Source organism: Cynocephalus volans, chromosome 6 (assembly GCF_027409185.1).
Source record: "Cynocephalus volans isolate mCynVol1 chromosome 6, mCynVol1.pri, whole genome shotgun sequence".
NCBI classification, from domain to species: domain Eukaryota; kingdom Metazoa; phylum Chordata; class Mammalia; order Dermoptera; family Cynocephalidae; genus Cynocephalus; species Cynocephalus volans.
This window is the reverse complement of record NC_084465.1, coordinates 145,253,052-145,273,955: the sequence shown is the minus strand read 5'-3', so window position 1 is coordinate 145,273,955 and position 20,904 is coordinate 145,253,052. Positions and strand designations below refer to the sequence as shown.

Below are 20,904 nucleotides of genomic sequence, written 5' to 3'. Positions count from 1 at the left end.
CAAACACTCCCCAACCCCAACACATCTGCATACTTAAATGCACTTAATAGATGAGGCTGAGCTCGGTAAGAGGTTAAAGGTTATACCATATGATAGTAGCAGAGTTCAACTAGAATTTTCATTCTCAATCTAGTGCTCCTTTTATTCTTTCATTGGGAACCAGCTTGTACTTGAATGCTAATTTGTTTTCTTTCTTTTTCACTTGAAACAGCAAATGAGGAAAGATGTGTGGGCATATTCAGAATATTTTCTCAGTTATTTTAGGATATTGTTTATTGTAATGTATATACATTACAAGATATACATTGTAGTATATATATGCTGTAATAAGCATAAATGTGTACTATAATACATATAATAAGATGTGCATAAGTATATCTTATCTTCAAGGACTCTAATAATATTATTAAAATTTAGTTTTCTTAATTCAGATGTGAAATGTAGTGGTTAGGTAGGATTCCAGACATTGTTTCTAGATAAAAGTCAGCAATATAATTTTAAACAAACATTAAAGAATACCAAATTTCTGACATAGTTTCTAAATGAGAATGTGTTCAAGAGAAGCTAAATTCCTTCTTTGGATGATTTTCTATAATATTACCTCTATGGTCACCAGAAAAATTGTAGATACCTACTGAGAACAGTGGATGTTGTGGAAGGAACTTGAAACCAAAAAAATCTATAAAAATTTAGACTCTGGAACGTGAAGTTTTTTTTTCTTTGTAATGTCATAGTACAAGTAATGATGCTTTAGGATTGTATGCAGTGTTTCATGTAGGTAGGCTAGTCATCTTTCACAGAAGGAAGCTTTAGGATCAAAACAGCTTTTCAGTTTTGAATTTTGACTAAACTGATTCAAAAGAAAATTTAGAACTAAAACAGCCTATAACTACCTACTAGTGTGGGCCTGCTTGGGATTTGGGTTCATAAGGTAGCAATGAGAGGGTTTTCAAGACCCTGTGTGTTTATTTCTATTCTTGTGCGTCATGATTTCATTTTTAAACATTGAAGCGCTAGGTCCTTTTCTGAATGTGTAAGCAACCTGTGATTTTGAATTTAAACATTTGCAGTTTATCAATTATTAAAATATTGTATTACCATTCAAACAACGAATACTTATATTTGGGCATTCATTATCTAGTAAAGTATTAGGTCTTGTATGCTGATGTGTTAAAATAGCTTTACATCTAAAGTGTTATGGTGTTTATGTTTAAGTCAGAGTAACTTTTTAAATTATCTGTGATTCAGTTGGATTAGTTTCATAAGATAAAATACTGACCTAAGATATTATTGGGACTGCATGAGATTGGCATAATTAAGTGGTGGTTTCCTTATGAATATATATTTCTTTTGAAAAATACGTGAAGTACTATATTTCCCCATTACTTATGGATATTTTTTTTTTTTTACAAAGTATTTGAAATGTGGCTGTATAAAAGCTTATTAACATGAATTGAATAACTGTAAATGTAAACCTGTCCTATCAGATATAACTTATCAGAATTAATTTCTACTTTTTCCCCCTCTTTTTTTGCCAACGTAAAGTGGCTAAAAGCCAAGGTAAGAGATGTTACTTATCATTTGATCCACAGTATTCCCTCTATATTGATAGAGGCTGCAGAGCCACTAAAATTTGAAAATTCTTATGTCTGTCTGCTTTCCTGTAGGATTTATATAGATAAAATTACTCAAACTCAGTTCCAATCAGCAACATTTAACTTGGCTGTGTTAATATATCAAAGATATATTGACATCTGCATTTATATAGGAACATTAATTTTGCTAACATTTATTGCTTTGCTCATTTTTTGATAGTTGCCTTGCTTTCATTGACTTACAATTAGGAGGTTTCCCAGACATCATATGTGACTTTGTTACTGAATTGTCAAGATAAAAATGTTTTTTTGGATGGGTATGTTAACAAATTGACATTGAGATCTGCAGTTTATGTTTATGCACACTTTCAAAAATTTTAGGAAACTCAGTATTTGAATGCAAGTAAGTTTAATCTCAGTGAACATGTTTAGCAATAAAATGTTATATAAAAGTCAATAATCTCACCTGTGTTTTGCCATAAATTGGTAAGAATGGCACAAAATAGTAGGAAAAGTGGAGTGCAAGTGGTTCCTTGACATTTTAAAGTGTAGTACCAAAGTCGTTATTAAAACTGTCTGGGAATCCTTACTTCACATTCTGATATTAAAAAAAAAAATAATACATGGTGTTAAAACACCAAGAGAACAGTTTGATATAAAAATAAAAGCTTTTCTTTCCACATTTTAGCATGGAAATAACCAGCCTGCAAGAACTGGCACACTGTCGAGAACAAATCCTCCTACTCAGAAACCACCAAGTCCTCCCATGTCAGGCCGGGGAACATTGGGGTAAGAATTCAATTATATTTTACAAAAGAATTCATATGCTAAAGGAAAAGGTGTTCCTGTGACTTAAGTAAATGTATGGATCCTTGACATGGACATTCTCTATGTGATACTACCTGTGAGGAAAAAACAGACTGTTTTTCCTTTTCTCTAACCCCATAACGATCAACACAGAAGACTTCTATGACCAAATGTGTATGTGTGGGGGCGTGGGGGTGGAGGTGGGGGCAGTTGACCACATATCAAGCAAGGAAGCAATTCTGCTGTGATACCAGCTAAATGTCCTCTAATTCAATACAGTTCTGACACTGTCTACCTGGAGATAGGGTTAGATCACACAGGTGGAGGACTCAGTCCCATAAGCCCGAGCCTCCCTTCTAATGCCAGTTGCAAGCCCCAGGTTTTGCCTGTGCTTCTGACCGAGAAGCTGTGTGTGCATCTTGGTTCCCACGACCCCTCCTTGGGTTTGATTAATTTGCTAGAGTGGCACACTGAACTAATGGAAACACAGTTACTGGTTTATTATAAAGGATATTACAAAGGATACAGATGAAGAGATGCATAGGGCTGAAATAATGGGGAAAGGAGTGCAGAGCTTGCATGCCTCCTTGGGCACACCATCTTCTACAAACCTCCATGTGTTCAGCTGTCCAGAAGCTCTCCAAACTTTGATCTTTTGAGCTTTTATGGAGGCTTCATTACACAGGCCTAATTGGTTAAATCATTGTCCACTGGTGATCAGCTTAACCTTCAATCCTCTCTTCCCTCCCTGGAGATTGGAGGCTGGGGCTGAGAATCCCAAGCCTCTAATCCTGCCTTGGTCTTTCCAGTGATCAATTTCCATCCTGAAGCTACTTAGGGGCTGCCAGCCATTGGTTAACTCATTAGCATACAAAAAGAATTTATAACCTTGGAGATTTCACGGTTTCAGGAGTTGTATGCCGGGATACAGAGACAAAAACCAAATGTATATTTTGCAATGTCACACTACATTTTACAAATTCATTTTACTTGGGATTTCCCTGAACAGACTCCACAATGAATATGCCTACTTTATAATAATTTTTATAGGTCTGTACTAGAAAAATTCTATTGTATATGTGTAAATGAGCATTACTTATTTTTTATCTTCTAATTATTTTTTAAAAACACAAATCTAACTTTATTTCAGTTGAAATGACCAGAGGATTCTATATGGTGCATTCACATGTATTCACGTGTATATTGCAGAACTTTTTTTTTCTTAATTTATTAAAAATTTTTTTTAAAAAAATTGCAACATAATTGATTGTACATATCTGTGGGGTACAGGGTTGAATATCAATACCTGTGTGCAATATGTGATGCTCAAATCAGGATAGTTAGTATGTTCAACATTAAACAATATAATTTTTTGTGGCCCTTTACCAATTTCTTGCTAACTCCTCCTCCCCGTCTTCCTTTCCGAACTTTGGTGGACTCAGTTCTGATTTCTTTTGAAAGTTCAATGAATTATTGTGATTGTTGTGTCTTTTTAAAAAAATTTATTTGTTTATTTTTTTAACTCCCACTTATGAGTGACAACACAAGATATTTCTCCTTCTGTGCCCAGCTTATTTCACTTAACATAATTTTCTCTAAGTTCATCCATGTTGCTGCAAATGGCAGTATTTCATTCTTTTTTGGGGGGCAGAGTAATATTCCATTGTGTATATATACCACATCTTCCTTATCCAGTTGTCCATTAGTGAATATTTAGGTTGGTTCCAACTCTTGGCTATTGTAAATAGAGCTGCTGTAAACGTGGGAGTGCAGGTATCCCTTTGACATGATGATTTCCATTCCTTTGGGTGTATACCCAGCAGTGGGATTGCTGGATTTTATGGCAGTTGTATCTGTAGTTGTCTGAGAAATGTCCATACTGTTTTCCATAATGGCTACACTAATTTGCAGTCCCAACAGTGTAGGTGGGTTCCCTTTTATCCATGTTCTCCCCAGCATTTTGTTGTTCTTTTTGGTAATAGCCAGTCCAGCTGGGGTGAGATGCTATCTCAATCTGGCTTTATTTTTTGATTTGCATTTACCTAATGCTTAGTGATGTTGAGCATTTTTTCATGTGTCTCTCAGCCGTTTGCATATCTTCCTTTGAGAAGTGCCTATTCAGCTCCTTTGCCCATTTTTTAATTGGGTTACTTGTTTTTTTTCTGTTAAGTTGTTTGAGTTCCTTATGTATTCTGGATATTAATCCCTTGTCAGATGCAAAGTTTACAAATATTTTCTCCTGTTTTGTAGGTTGTCTTTTCACTCTCTTGTTTCTTTTGCTGTGCAGAAGCTTTTTAGTTTGATATAATCCCATTTGTTTATTTTTTGTTGCCTGTGCTTTTGGGGTCTTAAAGTCTTTGCCCAGTCCTACATCCTGAAGTGTTTCCGCTATGTTTTCTTTTAGGAGTTTTATAGTTTCAGGTCTCATTTTTAAGACTTTAATCCATTTTGAGTTGCTTTTGGTATATGGTGAGAGGTACAGGTCTAGTTTCATTCTTCTGTATATGGATGTCCAGTTTTCCCAGCTTCATTTATTGAAGGGTCAGTCTTTTCCCCAATGTATGTTATGGGTACCTTTGTCAAAGATCAGTTGTAAGTATGTGGGTTGATGTCTGGGTTCTCTCTCAGGTCTCAGTGTTTGTTTTTATGCTAGTACCATGCTGTTTTGGTTACTATAGCTTTGTAGTATAATTAGAAGTCAGGTAGGGTAATACCTCTGGCTTTAGTTTTTTTGCTCAGGATTGCTTTGGCTATTTGGGGTCTTTTGTTCCATGTGAATGTTAGGATAGGTTTTTCTGTTTCTGTGAAGAATGTCATTGGTATTTTGTTGGGGATTGCATTGAATCTGTAGACAGCTTTGGGTAGTATGGACATTTTTATAATGTTAATTCTTCCAATCCAAGAGCATGGAATGTCTTTCCATCTTTTTGTGTCTTTAATTTCTTTTAGCAGTGATTTGTTCTTGTTGTAGATCTTTTTCCCCTTTGTCAAATTTATTCCTAGGTGTTTTATTTAATTTTTTGTAAGTGGGCTTGCTTTCTTGATTTCTTTTTCTGCAGAACTTTGAATAAGTGATCTACTTTGTATATTTTGGCTTAGTAGTCTGCAATTCTTCTGTTTCCTCTATTATGTGGTACCTGAGACTTAGGGATTCATTACTGAAGTACTTGTAACTGTGCTTCGGCTGGTAATCTTAGGCATCTTCATACTAGAGTAGTTTTATGAGAAGGCCAGTTGGAGAAGTATAAAAGATAACCTTTGGTGGCTTTTTCCTTCCCATTTCTCACTGTATTAAATATATTGAATACCTGCCGAGACATTTTTGAAAGACTGTTCACCTTAACACAGGAAATGTTATATGAGATTTCTTGGTTTTGGTGGAGAGATTGATCAACAATCAACTTTTTAAGAGAATCTTAGTTCCCGTTTTCATTCTTTAAACACTCTGCCCCTGAAAAAAAAATGAAGTTATTAAACAGAAAAGTAAAAACTATTTTGCTGGTAGTACCAATGTCTAGGTTTTGATCCCTGTACTGGCCAGCTACAAAAAAAAAAAGTAAAAATTATTTATTGAGAAAGTAATGGCATTACATCTAGCATCAGATTGTAGTTCTCCATATATTACTATATTGAAGTAGGAATAAATTACAGAGGAGATAATTAGCTTCCTATGTGAAGAACCAGTGGCTTATGGGTGACTGAGCTGGGAATAATGTACATTTCAAAGTTTGACATTTTTGAGCATTTAAAAAAATTATAACCATTATTTTTAGAAATAAGGTTAGAACTTTACCCTTTTATCTGTTTTTTCTAAGAAAAGGCAAGAAATTTTAGCATTTGTGTTAAAGTACCAAAATTCGTATACTCCAGTTTAAGAATATATTTTAAAATTACAAACTTTATTTATTAAACATTTTTAAAAAAGTCTTTTAGGGCTGACCCTGTGGCTTACTCGGGAGAATGTGGTGCTGGGAGTGCAGTGGCGCTGGGAGCGCCGAGGCCACGGGTTCGGATCCTATATAGGGATGGCCGGTGTGCTCACTGGCTGAACATGGTGCGGCTGACACCAAGCCAGGGGTTACAATCCCCTTACCAGTCAGGGGGAAAAAAAAAAAAGTCTTTTAAACTTGGTCACAAAGGGACAATCACAAATTTGTGGGGAGTATACCATTTTATCTTTTTTATTCATTATTCCTTTCTCTGTTGTGCTTCTTTAGACGGAATACACCTTATAAAACCCTGGAACCTGTTAAACCCCCAACAGTTCCTAATGACTACATGACGAGTCCTGCTCGGCTTGGAAGTCAGCATAGTCCAGGCAGAACAGCTTCTTTAAATCAGAGACCAAGGACACACAGGTAAGCCCTCAGGTTGAGCAGCTGAACATCTGAGAATGCATGTTATTGGTTGGTTACAAACTCCTATAAAGGTGCTGAGTGAGGGTGAAGCATTACTGTAATGCTAATATTGAATATAAAAGTTAGGAGTATTAGCATTGTATATGTTCCTGTAAATTTGCATCATAACTTCTGCTTTTAGATTTTTTTATATCTATTTATACTATTAACAGATTGTTAGTATTTCCTCCTTTTGACAGAGGTACAGATGTATATCTGGATCAAAGCTAAAGAATGTTTTTTAAATAGTCTTTTAAAAAATCACGAGACAACCACTCAATTACTTTTTAGAGAAAAGGTTAAATACCATAGAAATTATACAACGTAGAGGAAAGGAGATTTATCTTAGATCTGAGGAAGAATTTCTTTTGTTTTGTTTTGTTTTTTGTCTTTTTGTGACCGGGGTACCTCGCTCAGCCAGTGAGCGCACCGGCCATCCCCACATAGGATCCGAACCTGCGGCGGGAGCACTGCTGCGCTCCCAGCGCCGCACTCTCCCGAGTGCGCCACGGGGTCGGTCCTGAGGAAGAATTTCTTAAGAGAGTCAGTATACTAGAATGTGTTATTGTATATATTATTTTTAAATGTTTTAGAAATCAAACTACCCAGTGGGGTTTAAAAACCCATGGAGCATAACATACGTTCATGTAAGTATACACTTTATTAAGTATACACCTTGATGGATTAATACAAATTGAACACATGCATGTAACCATCAATCCCGACTGGGACATTAACAGCAACTCTGAAGTCCCCTTCAGTGCTCTTTCCCAATTGTTGCTTCTACCTTCTTCCAAACCTTAACAGTAGCCGTTTCAATTTTTGAGTACTTTTTGTAAAAGCCAGACAAATTTATTTTGTAACTTAACTTGCTATATTCTTCAGTTTTATCTCTCATTTTAAAACTTGGTCAAGAAACCTCTCTTTGCCTTGCCTTTTTGGTTGGTAAATTAGAGATAACTTAGCAAAATTATTTTTGAGGATTCAACTAAATAGGATGTAGCTGTTAGATGCTAGGAAATTGGTGTTGCTATTGCTACTGTTAGTAAATAGATTATGTTGGCATCTGTAGATACTATATCAAGTCTAGTCCAGTGAGGACCCAAATTATTCACTTTTTATGTTTTGAGTTATTAGATCAAAGTATGGTTTTCTGCTATAGTGGAATTAGTAATAGTTTAATCATATACATCAACCAATTATTAAGAGGTGCTTTATTACATAGTGGGTATATACCAATAAAATATAGTTCTTTTTTTCAGGAGCTCATTAAAGGGCCAGACTGTCAATATTTTAGGATTTGTGGGCCATATGGTCTCTGTTAAAATTACTCAATTCTGTCATTGTAGCACAAAAGCAGTCAGAGACAGTATAGAAATGAATGAGCATGTCTGTGTTCCAGAAAAACTTTATTTATGGCACTGAAATTTGAATTTCATGTAATTTTAATGTGTTACAAAATATTATTCCTTTTTTGATTTTTTCCCCCAACTATTTAAAAATACAAAAATACTTCACAGGTCGTAAAAATCAGGCAGTGGGCCAGTTTCAGCCCACAAGTCATAAATTGCCGATCTCTATGTTAGAAAAAAGGCGTGTAAGCCAGTAATTGTAGAAGTGCGTAATAAGTGCAAAAATATTCATATGTCTGTGATACATTTGTGGCACAAAGCTGAGTATTGATCACCTGGCTTGAGATAGTTAAGGAGGCCTTCACGTCTAAGCTGTTTTTGTCATATAGTTGGCTTTTTTCTTTTTTTCCCATTAATGTGATAATCTAATTATAGAATGATCATATTGGAAAAGAAAATTAAAATCCTATCCAGGCATTGCAGATCTCTGCCCTGTTGAATTTCTTGGATTATTGAATAAATGATGTTCATTTTGAAATATAATATGGAGCTTAAGGCTACACATACAGATGTGTATGATTTCACACATGTACATGGGCGTGCACAAATTACTGAAAATAATTGGATGGTAGCTGATCTTATACCTCACTCAGAACAACTAGATAGTGCCAGGTCTTATGGTTAAAAGGACAGTAGATCCATAGGAAGACCAATACTAGAGGAATTGGTTAGAGTTTATCAGTATCAGCTATTCTGGAATGCCAACACTAAAACTTCAGTATTGTCTTTTTTTTTGTTATGCCTATTTTCCAGAAAGTCTCCCTGTTTTATCACCTTTCTTTGAGATGAGTAGAAGTTTTTATATTAATTTCAGACTAGAATTGGTTACCCTTCATATTTACTTCCATAGCCACTTTTACATTTTCTTTTGTAGTATCCTTCACACTGTTTTTTAATGTCTGTTTTTCCATGCTTAACTATCAGTTCCCTGATAATGTGGTTCATGTCTGCATTGTTCACTTCTCTTCTTAGCAGATTTTAATTAAACACTTGTTGACTCATTGTACCGTAAGATTTTATTGGTCATAAATTTCTCAGTAGAGATGGTTCTGAATAGAGTTGTCCCTTGGCATTGTGGGGAATTGGTTCCAGGACCTCCCTTGAATACCAAAATCCATGGATGTTCAAGTCTCTGATATAAAATGGTGTAGTATTTGTGTATAACCTGTGCACATCCTCCTTGTACTTTAAATCATCTCTAGATCACTTATAATGTGTAATACAATGTAAATGCTATGCAAATAGTTGTTATACTGTATTGTTTAGGGAATAATGACAAGAAAAAAAAGTTTATACATGTTCAGGACATGTACTGTTTTTTTTCCTGAATGTTTTAAATCTGAGATTGGTTGAATTCACTGATGCAGAACCCACAGAAACAGAGGGCCAACTGTACTATGTTATCATTCTATCAGTTTCAGATGGGTTGAGAAGTAGAGTGAAAGACAAGAACCACTTCAAGTATTAGGGTTAAGATTTGTAATAAACAGTTTAAAATGTCTTTTTTTATATATATATGTGTACATCATAAAGGGAGTAGTTAGTAGCCTTGTGTTTATTATTACAATTTTTTTTTCCAATCTCTAGAATTGTTTTTTTCACATTTATTTTTCTTTTCTTTGCAGTGGAAGTAGTGGAGGAAGTGGAAGTCGAGAAAACAGTGGAAGCAGTAGTATTGGCATTCCCATTGCTGTGCCTACACCTTCACCACCCACTATTGGACCAGGTATGTTATTTATTAATCTGTGATCAATATTTGCTGATATTCATGAGCTTTATTATGGAAGGCTAAATAATGTATTCATACTGTATAAAATTATTTATTAAATTGGTGATTGTTGCTAGTATAAAGGCTAATAACAAATTTAACAATATATTTAGATTGGTTTTCACAAAGTCTTTAGGATTTTACCAGCTGTTTCTACTTACATATAGCACATATTAAATGGCTTTGTTAAATAACTTTTTTGCCATTTTGCTTTACTTGCCTTGGGGTACTAGTCAAGTGTGACCTTTATTATTTCAAGAGCAAACCGATATTGTGTGGTACTCCAACCAAAGCATCAGTGTCTGTAAGGATGAATTATGTTTCAAAGAGTTTTGCTGTTGTCTTGTAGGCTATATCTCCACTTGGTGTTTGTTTTGTGACTTTACAATCTTTATATTCAATACATATTTCAGTGATGTGTAATGAATATAAAATGAGATTAAAATAGGAAAATTCTTTTACTTTTTAGAAAGTATAAAAATGTGAGAAATCCTTGAAGAGCATTAAATTAGCCCCATAATTTTTAGTGAATGAAATGGATACTTTTTATAGTGTTAAAACTGCACATTTAAAAAGTAAGTATGATAATGAAAAATGTTAGGGGAAAAATTCCTTTCTTCTCAAGCATATTGTTGAAAAAGGAGAAAAAACTGCTTATAAAAACGGGCATTTTCTGGGCCAAGCCCGTGGCGCACTCAGTAGAATGCGGCGCTGGGAGCGCGGCGACGGTCCGCCGCGGGTTCGGATTCTATATAGGAGTGGCCGGTGCACTCACTGGCTAAGTGCCGGTCACGAAAACAACAACAACAACAAAAAAAGGGCATTTTCATAGTTAATGCAGGTATAAACTCAATGACCTTTTTACCTAGTAAAATTCTTGAACATGCTTTATATAATGGGTGTCTCTCTTTTTTTTTTCCTTCTTGCCAATACATTGTACTTCCTTGCTGTTTTAGAATGTTTAGTTCTCTTTTCTTGCACTCTGACCTGAATTATAAACTATTTTATTAGAAAATATTTCTGTCCCTTCTCCTTCTGGAGCTCCACCAGCACCACCTCTGCCATCACTTCTCCCAGTGATCACTGTGATAGGTGAGATCACATGACCATTGGAGCCATTGAGCTTACTTTGCATAATTCATAATAAACTTCTCTGTAGCTAATGGACTGCTAACTTTTATAGTTATTAGGTTGTAGGTGATAATACAAAGGTTAAAGTATTAAATCTAATATACACTAATTTCTGATGAAAGGCTTCTGAACTTACACAGTAAACAAATATAAAATAACTCTTCTTGCAATATGGAATGTTTCTCTGCTTGGTTTACAACCAATTTAATGTGATTTTTATTTGTTATTTGTTTAGGTTTTTCTAGGAGAGTTATAGCAGTGATTGTTCAAAAAAAAAAAATTTTTTTTTTTAAGATGACAGGTAAGGGGATCGTAACTCTTGGCTTGTTGTCAGCACCACGCTCTCCCAAGTGAGCTAACTGGCCATCCCTATATAGGGATCCAAACCCATGGCCTTGGTGTTATCAGCACCACACTCTCCCAAGTGAGCCATGGGCTGGCCCTAAAAAAAAAAAAAAAAAAAAATTAGCAGTGTAATAATCCCCCCTGCCAGGTGAAACTTCATTTGAAACTCCCTGGTATATACAACAGTCAGAAGATTAGGGTGAAGTTGAGGTCAGGAGGAGAAAAAAGGAAAGGAAAGTAATGTGTGGTATGGGGTGCTCGTTCTGAGGCTTATTTGTGTATCGCAGTTTGAAAAACTGATATTCCCCAGGCTTATGAGGATTATCTGAGGATGCATGAAATGGTTTTCTCAGTAAAACACATTTAAATTGATCCCAATTTGGGGTGACTAGATTGAACATGTGAGGAATTCCAGATATGTACTCAGTATAAAACCCATGTGGTGTAGAAATAATCATAATCTGGTTTGAACCGCTATTCTGGAGAAATTCAGGAACCATATTTAGGAATGTTCATAGTAGTAGTATTAATAATAGCACAAATCTTGATGCAGCCCAAATGTCTAATGACAGTAGGTTGGATAAATAAATTGTGGTATATTCACATACAAATAAGCAGTGGGACTGGCCAGTTATTTCAGTTGGTTAGAGCATGGTGTTATAACCCCAAGGTCAAGAGTTCGGATCCCCATTCCAGCCAGCCACCAAAAAAACCCAAAAGCAAAACCACAAAAACCCAGCAAAAATGAAATACATATTGATATATACTTATCCACATGGGTGAATTTTGAAAAATAATATCAAGGGGGAAAAGAGCAAGCAGTTCAATAGAACACATATGGATTGACTCGATTATAAAAGTTTATAAATTTGTAAAAATTCTATGTGTATTGTTTAAGGTTATATGTATCTGTGTTAAAAACCATATAGAAAGGAAAGAGAATGTAACACATACTTTGTAGGATTAGGAATCCAGGAAAGGGCATATAGGAAGCTTCATTCAGTGAGATGTTAATATTATATATCTTGAGCTGGGTATTTTATTTTTCTTTAAATTTTATATACACACATAATTTATATATACACACACACACACATAACATATAATTGCATTTATATCAGTTATATATACCTTTGGCATTATGATTTATTTAATAATATATAAAAATAAATTCTAAAATAGGCATAGGTTAGTAGTGCTAAACAAGTGGTTTTTGGTTTTGAATCAGCAAGAAAAATAACTTGGATTCTGTACACTTTTTATACAAGTCAGAGAGAAATGTAAAAATCATTTAATGGAAATTTCTATTAAAAATGGTTAAAGGCTTACTTCTTAGCTCTTGGAGAAATTAGCTTTCCAAAATTAATCATTCCCAAAGGCTTTTGAATAGACTATTATTTTAAAAATGTTTCTATTTAGAAAATGAGCATGTGGATGATTTAAGTAATTAGTGATTGCCTATGGCTTGGGAGTTCCAAGATGTTAAATACGAGCACTTCTTTTAATGAACAACCTCTGCTGTATGGTTTTATTTAATACTGTGTATGACACCTAAGAGAGATTAAGTTAGACCATAGAATGAAGATAAACTAGAATGCCGTCTTTTTACTTTCTCTGTCATGATTTGGTGTTTGGGTGGGCCAAGGAGGATAATATTATTTCTGGTTAACTTTGGAAAGTATAGATAACTTTAGAGTCTTGGAGCTCTATTAACTTTTCACGTATTAAACTTTTGAAATGTTGGTAAAGATGACATCGAATAAAATTTTAAGTATTAATACTTTGCTTAGTTTAGGTATTGAGTTATTAGACATATAAGCATGATTTAAAAAAGAAAAGGAGATTGCTTTGGGTGTAGTATGGAAAAAAAGCCCTCCAAGTATGGAGAAAAATAATAGATTTTCTAAACAAAGCTGCCTTAATATGCTATATTTTATAGAGTCTAAAAATTTTTCCAGTTTTGTCAGGTATAAAAATTTAAGTAATATGGAAGAGTATGTTAATCTTAAAAATTTGGAGATATGTAATAAATCTGACATTATATGTAAGTGCTTTGAAATTAGAAATCGTATTTCTTTTAAAAATGATTCTACTCTAATATGTATTGATACTAATAACTGCTAATGCAATAAAAATTCATATTAAAAATAGTAGTAGATGTGGAAAATATACTTAACAGTTTAAATTTCATCATTTAACATGGATTTGGCTAGATAGATTCTTATACTGTGAATCAAAATCTGAAAACGTGGCAATGAAGAGGAAGAAGTTTGTAAACCATATATGGATGTATTCATATCTAATGACTGATGTTTTCCACCTCACACTGTCTTTTGGAACTTATTGTGTTAGAGAGACAGTTTACATATAAAAGCCATATATTATGAGGTGCAGAAAAAATTTAAATATTAGCAAAATACCATTTGGGATTATGCTTATTTAAAAGGCTTAAGAATGTTACTTATTTACTTTTGCAGCTTTCTGCATCATAGCTGTTTTTCCTTCTGTTTTTAACTTCAGGGATAGAGTTATTTCATTTTTATTTTTACTTTTCTCTTTATTTTGTGCCACAGACTTGAAAAGTAACAAATATCTCTTACTGAGAGTCCTCCCTCTTTATTCTGCCATCTGAGGTGATTACAATGCTTAAATCTCTTTGTTGGTTGCCTTTGACTAATGCTTTTCAGCAGCCCCGGGCTCAGCTCCTGGTTCCCAGTATGGCACAATGACCAGGCAGATTTCTCGGCACAACTCTACTACTTCTTCAACATCTTCTGGTGGATACAGACGAACTCCCTCTGTGACTGCTCAGTTTTCCGCTCAGCCTCATGTTAATGGAGGTCCACTTTATTCTCAAAATTCAAGTAAGCTTGTGCTTTGAAGGCATAAAGCAACAGTGGAGCTCCTTTGGAAAGAAATTATTTGAAACTTTTTTTTACCAGTGATAGACAGCAATTGAAACCATGCTATTTCGTGTTTATTTTTGCTTTAGGATGTTAGTACTTGAATCATAGCATTTGAAGAGTAATTGATTATCATTCTCTTCTAAATTCAGACTTATTAAGTATACTTAGTATACTAAAATTTAAGTAATGCTTTAATATGCCATTTTTATTACTGTAAGTAGAGCTAGAGAACAAAAACATCTCTGAAATAAATTAAACTGTTTTAATAAATTAAAATTATTTTTATTGGCATGTTTGAGAGAGTAATGGCAAAATTAAAGACACAAACATTGTGAAAGTTTTCCTTTAAAATAGTGTAACAAAATTGCTGGCTATCACTTTTAAGGTCATTAACTATACCGAAATGAATTCAAAACCAATTAAAAATATTTTTGATGCCTGCTTAATTACTCTTTCTCTGAATAATCAGATGGTGGTAATGGTTAGTGTCTTCACAGCATAGCTTTTCTTTTTCTTTCTGTACTAACAAGCATGGCTAGTTATTAACAGTGGGAAGGACATTCTTTTTATTTCTTTCTGTTCACCTCAAATTGCACATCTCAACACTAATTTCATTCAATGTTTAAAAGCTGATAATATTAAAAAATTGTTTTAGCATAGAATGTTAGGAAGTTTGAGTAGCTTAGGGTAGTCATTAATTTCACTTTCTTTATTAAGATGCTTAACACAAAAAGGAAAAAAAGAAAACAAAATCCAAAATGAACCTGTTGTCCAGGATTTGTTATTGGCTTGAAGTTGTGGTTACCAGTTAAGTTTTTTTTTATTGGTGTGTTTGAGAGAGAACTTTCATGAAGAGAATGGGTTATTTTTATTTGTAATGCATGTCCTGAGTATATATTTTAAAGCAGAACTCGGGGGAAGTTCCCTTATTTGTTTTTTGTTTAAATTTTAAAAATTAATTATGTTGTAGCAAAACCTCCTAAGAATTGAAAACCATTTTAGCAGACACGTCAAAATTCAAAGTTAATCCCAAAATACAACCTTTTTCCAGACTAAAATTTTCATTCAAGCTACTAAGAAGTATTGATTTAGAATTCATAGTATTAATTAGGATTTTTATCTCACATTTTCCCTGGTCTCCTTTTGGTATTGAAAGGTAGCCAGCATCTGAATAGTCTACAGATTATCTGATAATTCACCTCACTAGTTTTATGAACTTTTAACTTTTTTTCATATTCTGCTTAGTTTAGATCCTATCCTTATGTTCATTATTTTCCCCCCCACTTAGACATTTAATTTACTCTGCAAGTAGGATTTTGAGTGATTCTTCACCTAATATATATTTGTGTAGTTTTATTTTAGCAATACTTGGGTGCATTATTTTCAAACAAGACATTTTCATTACTGAGCGTCTACATTCTTTCGAATATTTGACAGCAATTCTGGCCTCAAGTTTTAAATATATAATTATGTTTTGTCATATTAATTATCCTTCAATCTGATTTACTGTTGTGTTGTAGAAGTATGTAAATGTTTTTAGTGTTTTGATGTGCATATTTTCCCTTCTGTCTAAATGTGGTGGTAATGATTAGTGTCTGCACAGCACAGCTTTTTTTTTCTTTCCATACTAACCAGCATGTCTAGTTACCAAGGGTTGTCTCAAAACTTTTTTTAGGTTTGTGGGAGTTTTTGTTTGTTTATTTTAAAATGGAAACCTCTATCTAACCTTTTATTTATTTAAGATCCTTCTATATACAAAGTATCAGAATGAAAGAGGACCAATTTCATAGTGAACTGAATGTTATTTTTAAACATAAATTGAATATTAATGCACACATTTGCTTTAAGTTGCTGCTGCTTTGAACACTAAAACCTCTTTCAAATTTTTATGTTTACCAACAAAATTTGTACATTGGATTAATTAAAACGACCTTTTGATTATATGATCCTTGGGAACCAGTGAATTGTTTTTCTGTATCAATTTAGTGTCACTTCTTGGTGACTACCAGTAAACTGAATTTTACTATTCAGACCTATTGACTTTTTCTGAGCAGTCTTTGGCAGTTACTGTCTTGTTAAATGAGACAAAGTAGTAAACGTATGAATGCTTACTTCTAGTTTATAGTACAATTCTTAATATATTTGCTGCCCACATGAGCATTTGAAATCAAATTCCTATAAATTATGTCCTCTCCAGAAAGAAGTTCGAATATGTTTCAAGCTATCCAATGATTTCTTAGAAATTACTTTAATGCAGATAATTGCATATCTTAACTTATTGGAGATCAGGTTTCCTTTTTCAGAACAGGGATAAAAGGAAGTTCACTTTTGAGATATCTTATCCCTTGAAACTGAATAATTGACATGCTATATGGAGCACTATTATTCCCTAGTAAATTTGGGTGTGATTTTTTTTTTTTTTTTTTTTTTTTTTAAGATGACTGGTAAGGGGATCTCAACTGTTGACTTGGTGTTGTCAGCACCACGCTCTCCCAAGTGAGCCACGGGCCGGCCTCTAGGAGTGATGTCTTTAAAAATAAAATGCCAGCTTAAAAAATAACAACCTTGTTTTACAGTAACAAGGTTTTTTCCTGGAGAGCTGTGTGTAAATTTAGATATATAATAAGAACTGTCTTTAAAGGAAACCTGTGGTTAATGTGTATATGTGTGTGTGTGTATATGTATACACACACACACACACACACACACACACACACACACACACACGAAATAAATAGCTATTATGTAATATATTTGTTTTACTTATTTGGTTTCTATTTTACAATATTACCTTAAAGCTAGACAAAGCTGTTAGATAAAGAGTTATGGCAAAGACACAATATTCTGGAAACCTCTAAGTATTTCATGTTATCTATTTTAGAAGTCTTTCTGTAGAATTTGAAAATTTCATTGGACTAAAGTGAATGTGATGATAAATTTAAATATTCCCCAAACAATATAACATTAGGATTAAATTAAGTTTGTAAGTTCTTTTTAAAATTAACTAATTGGCTAAGCACAACTTGGCTTTAGGTTTGTTTGCTTGTGGGAAATGAATTTGAAGAAGGTTCTGCAGGTTTTTGTTTTATTTTTGTTTTGTTTTGTTTCATTTGCAAACTGTTCTTTGCATACTTATGTTTGTGGTCCTTGTAACTGACTTCTGCTTTTTGTTTGTTTCCTTTTCTTTCCTTTATCTGTTTTACTTCCCCCATACTGTGTTGTTGCTACCAGTTTCTATTGCTCCACCCCCTCCCCCTATGCCTCAGTTGACTCCACAGATACCTCTCACAGGCTTCGTGGCCAGGGTGCAGGAAAACAGTAAGTTTGGAAAAACTGAGCTATGAAAGAGTAGAGGCTGTCTCCTTATAGCATGCATGGCTGATGAGTCATCATTTTCCTTACTTTTATTGAGAAGCTAATCTTATCTTAAAAATAGGTACAGATATGTTATTGAAACTGAAGAGCACGGTCTTCAGTTTTTCCTCTTGTGTGCATGATTACTGACCCATATGAATTTCAAAACTACAACTTTCTTATGTGTTTATGTGATCTAAAACATGAGATCTGATCTTTGCATATTCTTAAGGAAAGAATAATCAAACATAAAAATTCAAATTATCAAGATATAGTGAGTTATACCCTAAGATTAAATTCATTATGAAATTGGGACAGGGTCCCCCCCATCTTTAATTTAAAAAAAAATTTAGAGAAATTTTTGTAGCTTCAGATAAATGCTTTTGAACTTCTATAAAGGTTCATTGTTAGGATAAGGATGAATTTCCAAGAATGGATAAATTACGTCTATGCTATCTATCCATTTAAGGGTGAGTGATAAGCCATGTATCCAGCCCTCTTCACATTTTGGCTACATGTAAGTCCATGACGATTATTTCTGAATGCATAAATCTGTTGACTTTTTTCGTCTTCTTTGAATGAAGATCAGGTTTAATGATTTTGGGAAAATGTTTTGAACATATGGCTTTAATCAAGATGGACTAGTTTCGGGCTTGCAGGTTAGCTCAGTTGTTTAGAGTGCGGTGTTATAACACCAAGGTCAAGGGTTCAGATCCCTGTACCTGCCAGCTGCCAAAAAAGAAAGACTAGTTTATATTACTGATTACTTTTGAGGTTCCAGAACATGTATAATCACTACAACACATGATCATAGTGATTGTTGTATGGCAAATACGTAATACAAGTAATACTGAATTATATTACGCCAAAAAGATGTTGAAATTAACATGGTATGGTGGTCTAGTTCTAATTTCCTTCATTTGAGGCCATCACCATGAAAGTAAATCTCAGAGTGGTTTGAACAAATGAGTAACTCATTTAATCAGCCCTTCTTCCAGCATAATATACTGTGGCAAATTCTATTCCTCAGCTTTTGCTGATCCTGATGTGTTATTTTCCTCATCACCTCACTTTTGCCAGTCAAATATTTGTTTATTCAATGTTATATACTAGGCTCTGGAAAGAATACATATAAAGACAAAGCCCTTTCTTTCAAGAAACGTATGCCCTAATGGGCTTATCATAAAACATTGTAGTTTCAAAATTTTGAGATTTCTGAGTGTAAACAATTTTTACTGTTAACGTCTGTTTGAAAATTCTAATGTGCTCAAACATTTAAAGTTAAGTGAATCTTTTTTTAAAAATAAGTGAATAAGAGTAAGTGGCTGGTCCTAATGTTTCAAGAGTTTAAAAACTAAACCAGTTCAACCTTTTGAACTGCCATATCACTAGGATTTATTAGAAAATAATTTAAAATAGCCATAATGAACACCACTTTTGTGGGTCCAAAGGTTATTGACCAGCTTTTTGACAACTTTAAAAAAAAAAAAAAAAGAGAAATCCAGTTTTAATGTATATTATTATAGGCATCATGATCTTTACTAAAGAGACACTTGATACTATTTTAGTTCTTTTTACCAAATATATGAACTTGAGTTAGTTGTTCTCCTTGTGCTATAGATTCCCCAACTTTATTTAGCATCTATTTTTTTTTAAAAAGCTTGTTAGGAAGATTGGTGATAAACTGTGTATCAGTACTGTAAATGTTTTATGAAGTACAAATTTTCTGTTTTTCTCTTAAATATCTGGTTTCTTACGTCACTCAAAGTGGGTGATAATGAATGTGTGTAGCAGTTAACCTATTAATGTGTTTCGGTTTAAGATATGAGCTTCTAAAAAAGTCAGCAGTCTATTGACATATGTTTATGATTAACATCAGAAAGCATTTTTGAACTAATTATGCATGGTGCTAGACAAAGTATTATGCATAGAATTAGATTGACCAGACTCCTGCCATAATTTGAAGATAAGCCAGTGTAGATTTACAGCAGTTGGGCATAAAGACAATTGAGTGAAAACATTAAAGTAGTAAGTTGTGTATAAAAATCAAGAGTGAATGCAGTTTAGGGCTTTAGGCAAACTTATCTAATTTACACATTAAGTCAAATTAAGAATATGAGCTAAGGATATTTGATGTCAGGATGAGTTCATAGCTGTTTTCCTCTTCTCTGAATAACACTAAATTGTATAAAGCTTTACTGAAGGGGGGTTATGGGCAGAGATAAAATGGATCCAGGCGTGCAGTGGAAAAATAAATTGTTAACTTGTTTGATAGTTACTAGAGTGAGCATCACCACACAGGATTTGTTTTTTAATAGCCTTTTTCATTCCCCCAAGAGGATAAAATAGAGATCACAGAATTGATGTGGTTATGAAAGTAAGGCTATTATCTGCAAGTGTTTTAAATCTGGACCCCTTGGTTATGTTTTTAGCACATTATTCCAAGTAGGGTGGAGTAAAACACTTGAAAACCTGTAAGACAAATAGATTATGGCTCTTTTCTTTGATTACAAAAAGCCCCAGAAATTGGCATTTGAGTTACGATGTTTGTATTATAAAGTTCTCCACCGCAGGTATTATATAATTCTTGTATCAATTTGTATGAAAACTTTTTCATATATCTTTTGAACTTTTAAAGAAATTTGTGGATCAGAAATTTAAGTTAAGCATTAGTTGTGTTCCAGCTTCGTATTCCTTGATATTGGAAGCATCTGTTACCTGGTATCATCATCATAATCAGTGAACACAGTTCTAGACTGACATTTTTCCCAGTTTGTTTACACCTTTGGTTATTTAAAGCACACGCACATATACATAATCATGACCAGCTGAATGTGAGGTATGAGTCATTTTTATCGTTTTGTTTGATACAAGTTCCTTTTTGTTTGTTTTTTTATTATATCTTCCCTCAGCACATTATGTTTAAACCTTAATTGTCACATATTCTTAGAAAATTAGGATCTAGTCTTTCCCTCATCCCATGCTTTCTTAGCTTCCTTTCTACATTAAAAAATTGTTTATGAATAAAACATTTTTGCAAATATTCAGTGAGATTTTCTATTTGGAAATTAAAAAAAAATTTTTATCTTGTTAAAATTTAAATAAAAGAATAGAAAACCTACACACAGAAGCAGACCTAATACCACCAACTTTACTTTTCTTTCCATTAAACAAATAATAATCAACAAA

General features: G+C 33.6%; 1 protein-coding gene across 15 annotated transcripts in view; it reads left to right on the top strand.

Moving 5' to 3' along the window:
• ABI1 (abl interactor 1) overlaps window positions 1-20,904 on the top strand; it is a 98,950-nt gene that overhangs the window by 72,148 nt on the left and 5,898 nt on the right. Inside the window, exons 4-10 of one of the 15 annotated variants that reach the window (XM_063099318.1) lie at window positions 1,546-1,560; window positions 2,284-2,384; window positions 6,620-6,760; window positions 9,837-9,937; window positions 10,991-11,071; window positions 14,146-14,319; window positions 17,593-17,679. In XM_063099318.1, the coding sequence (XP_062955388.1) occupies window positions 1,546-1,560; window positions 2,284-2,384; window positions 6,620-6,760; window positions 9,837-9,937; window positions 10,991-11,071; window positions 14,146-14,319; window positions 17,593-17,679 (700 nt within the window). Of the gene's footprint in view, window positions 1-1,545; window positions 1,561-2,283; window positions 2,385-6,619; window positions 6,761-9,836; window positions 9,938-10,990; window positions 11,072-14,142; window positions 14,320-17,592; window positions 17,680-20,904 lie in introns of all 15 variants that reach the window. The other 14 variants (XM_063099316.1, XM_063099319.1, XM_063099321.1 and 11 more) reach the window with 14 other exon arrangements.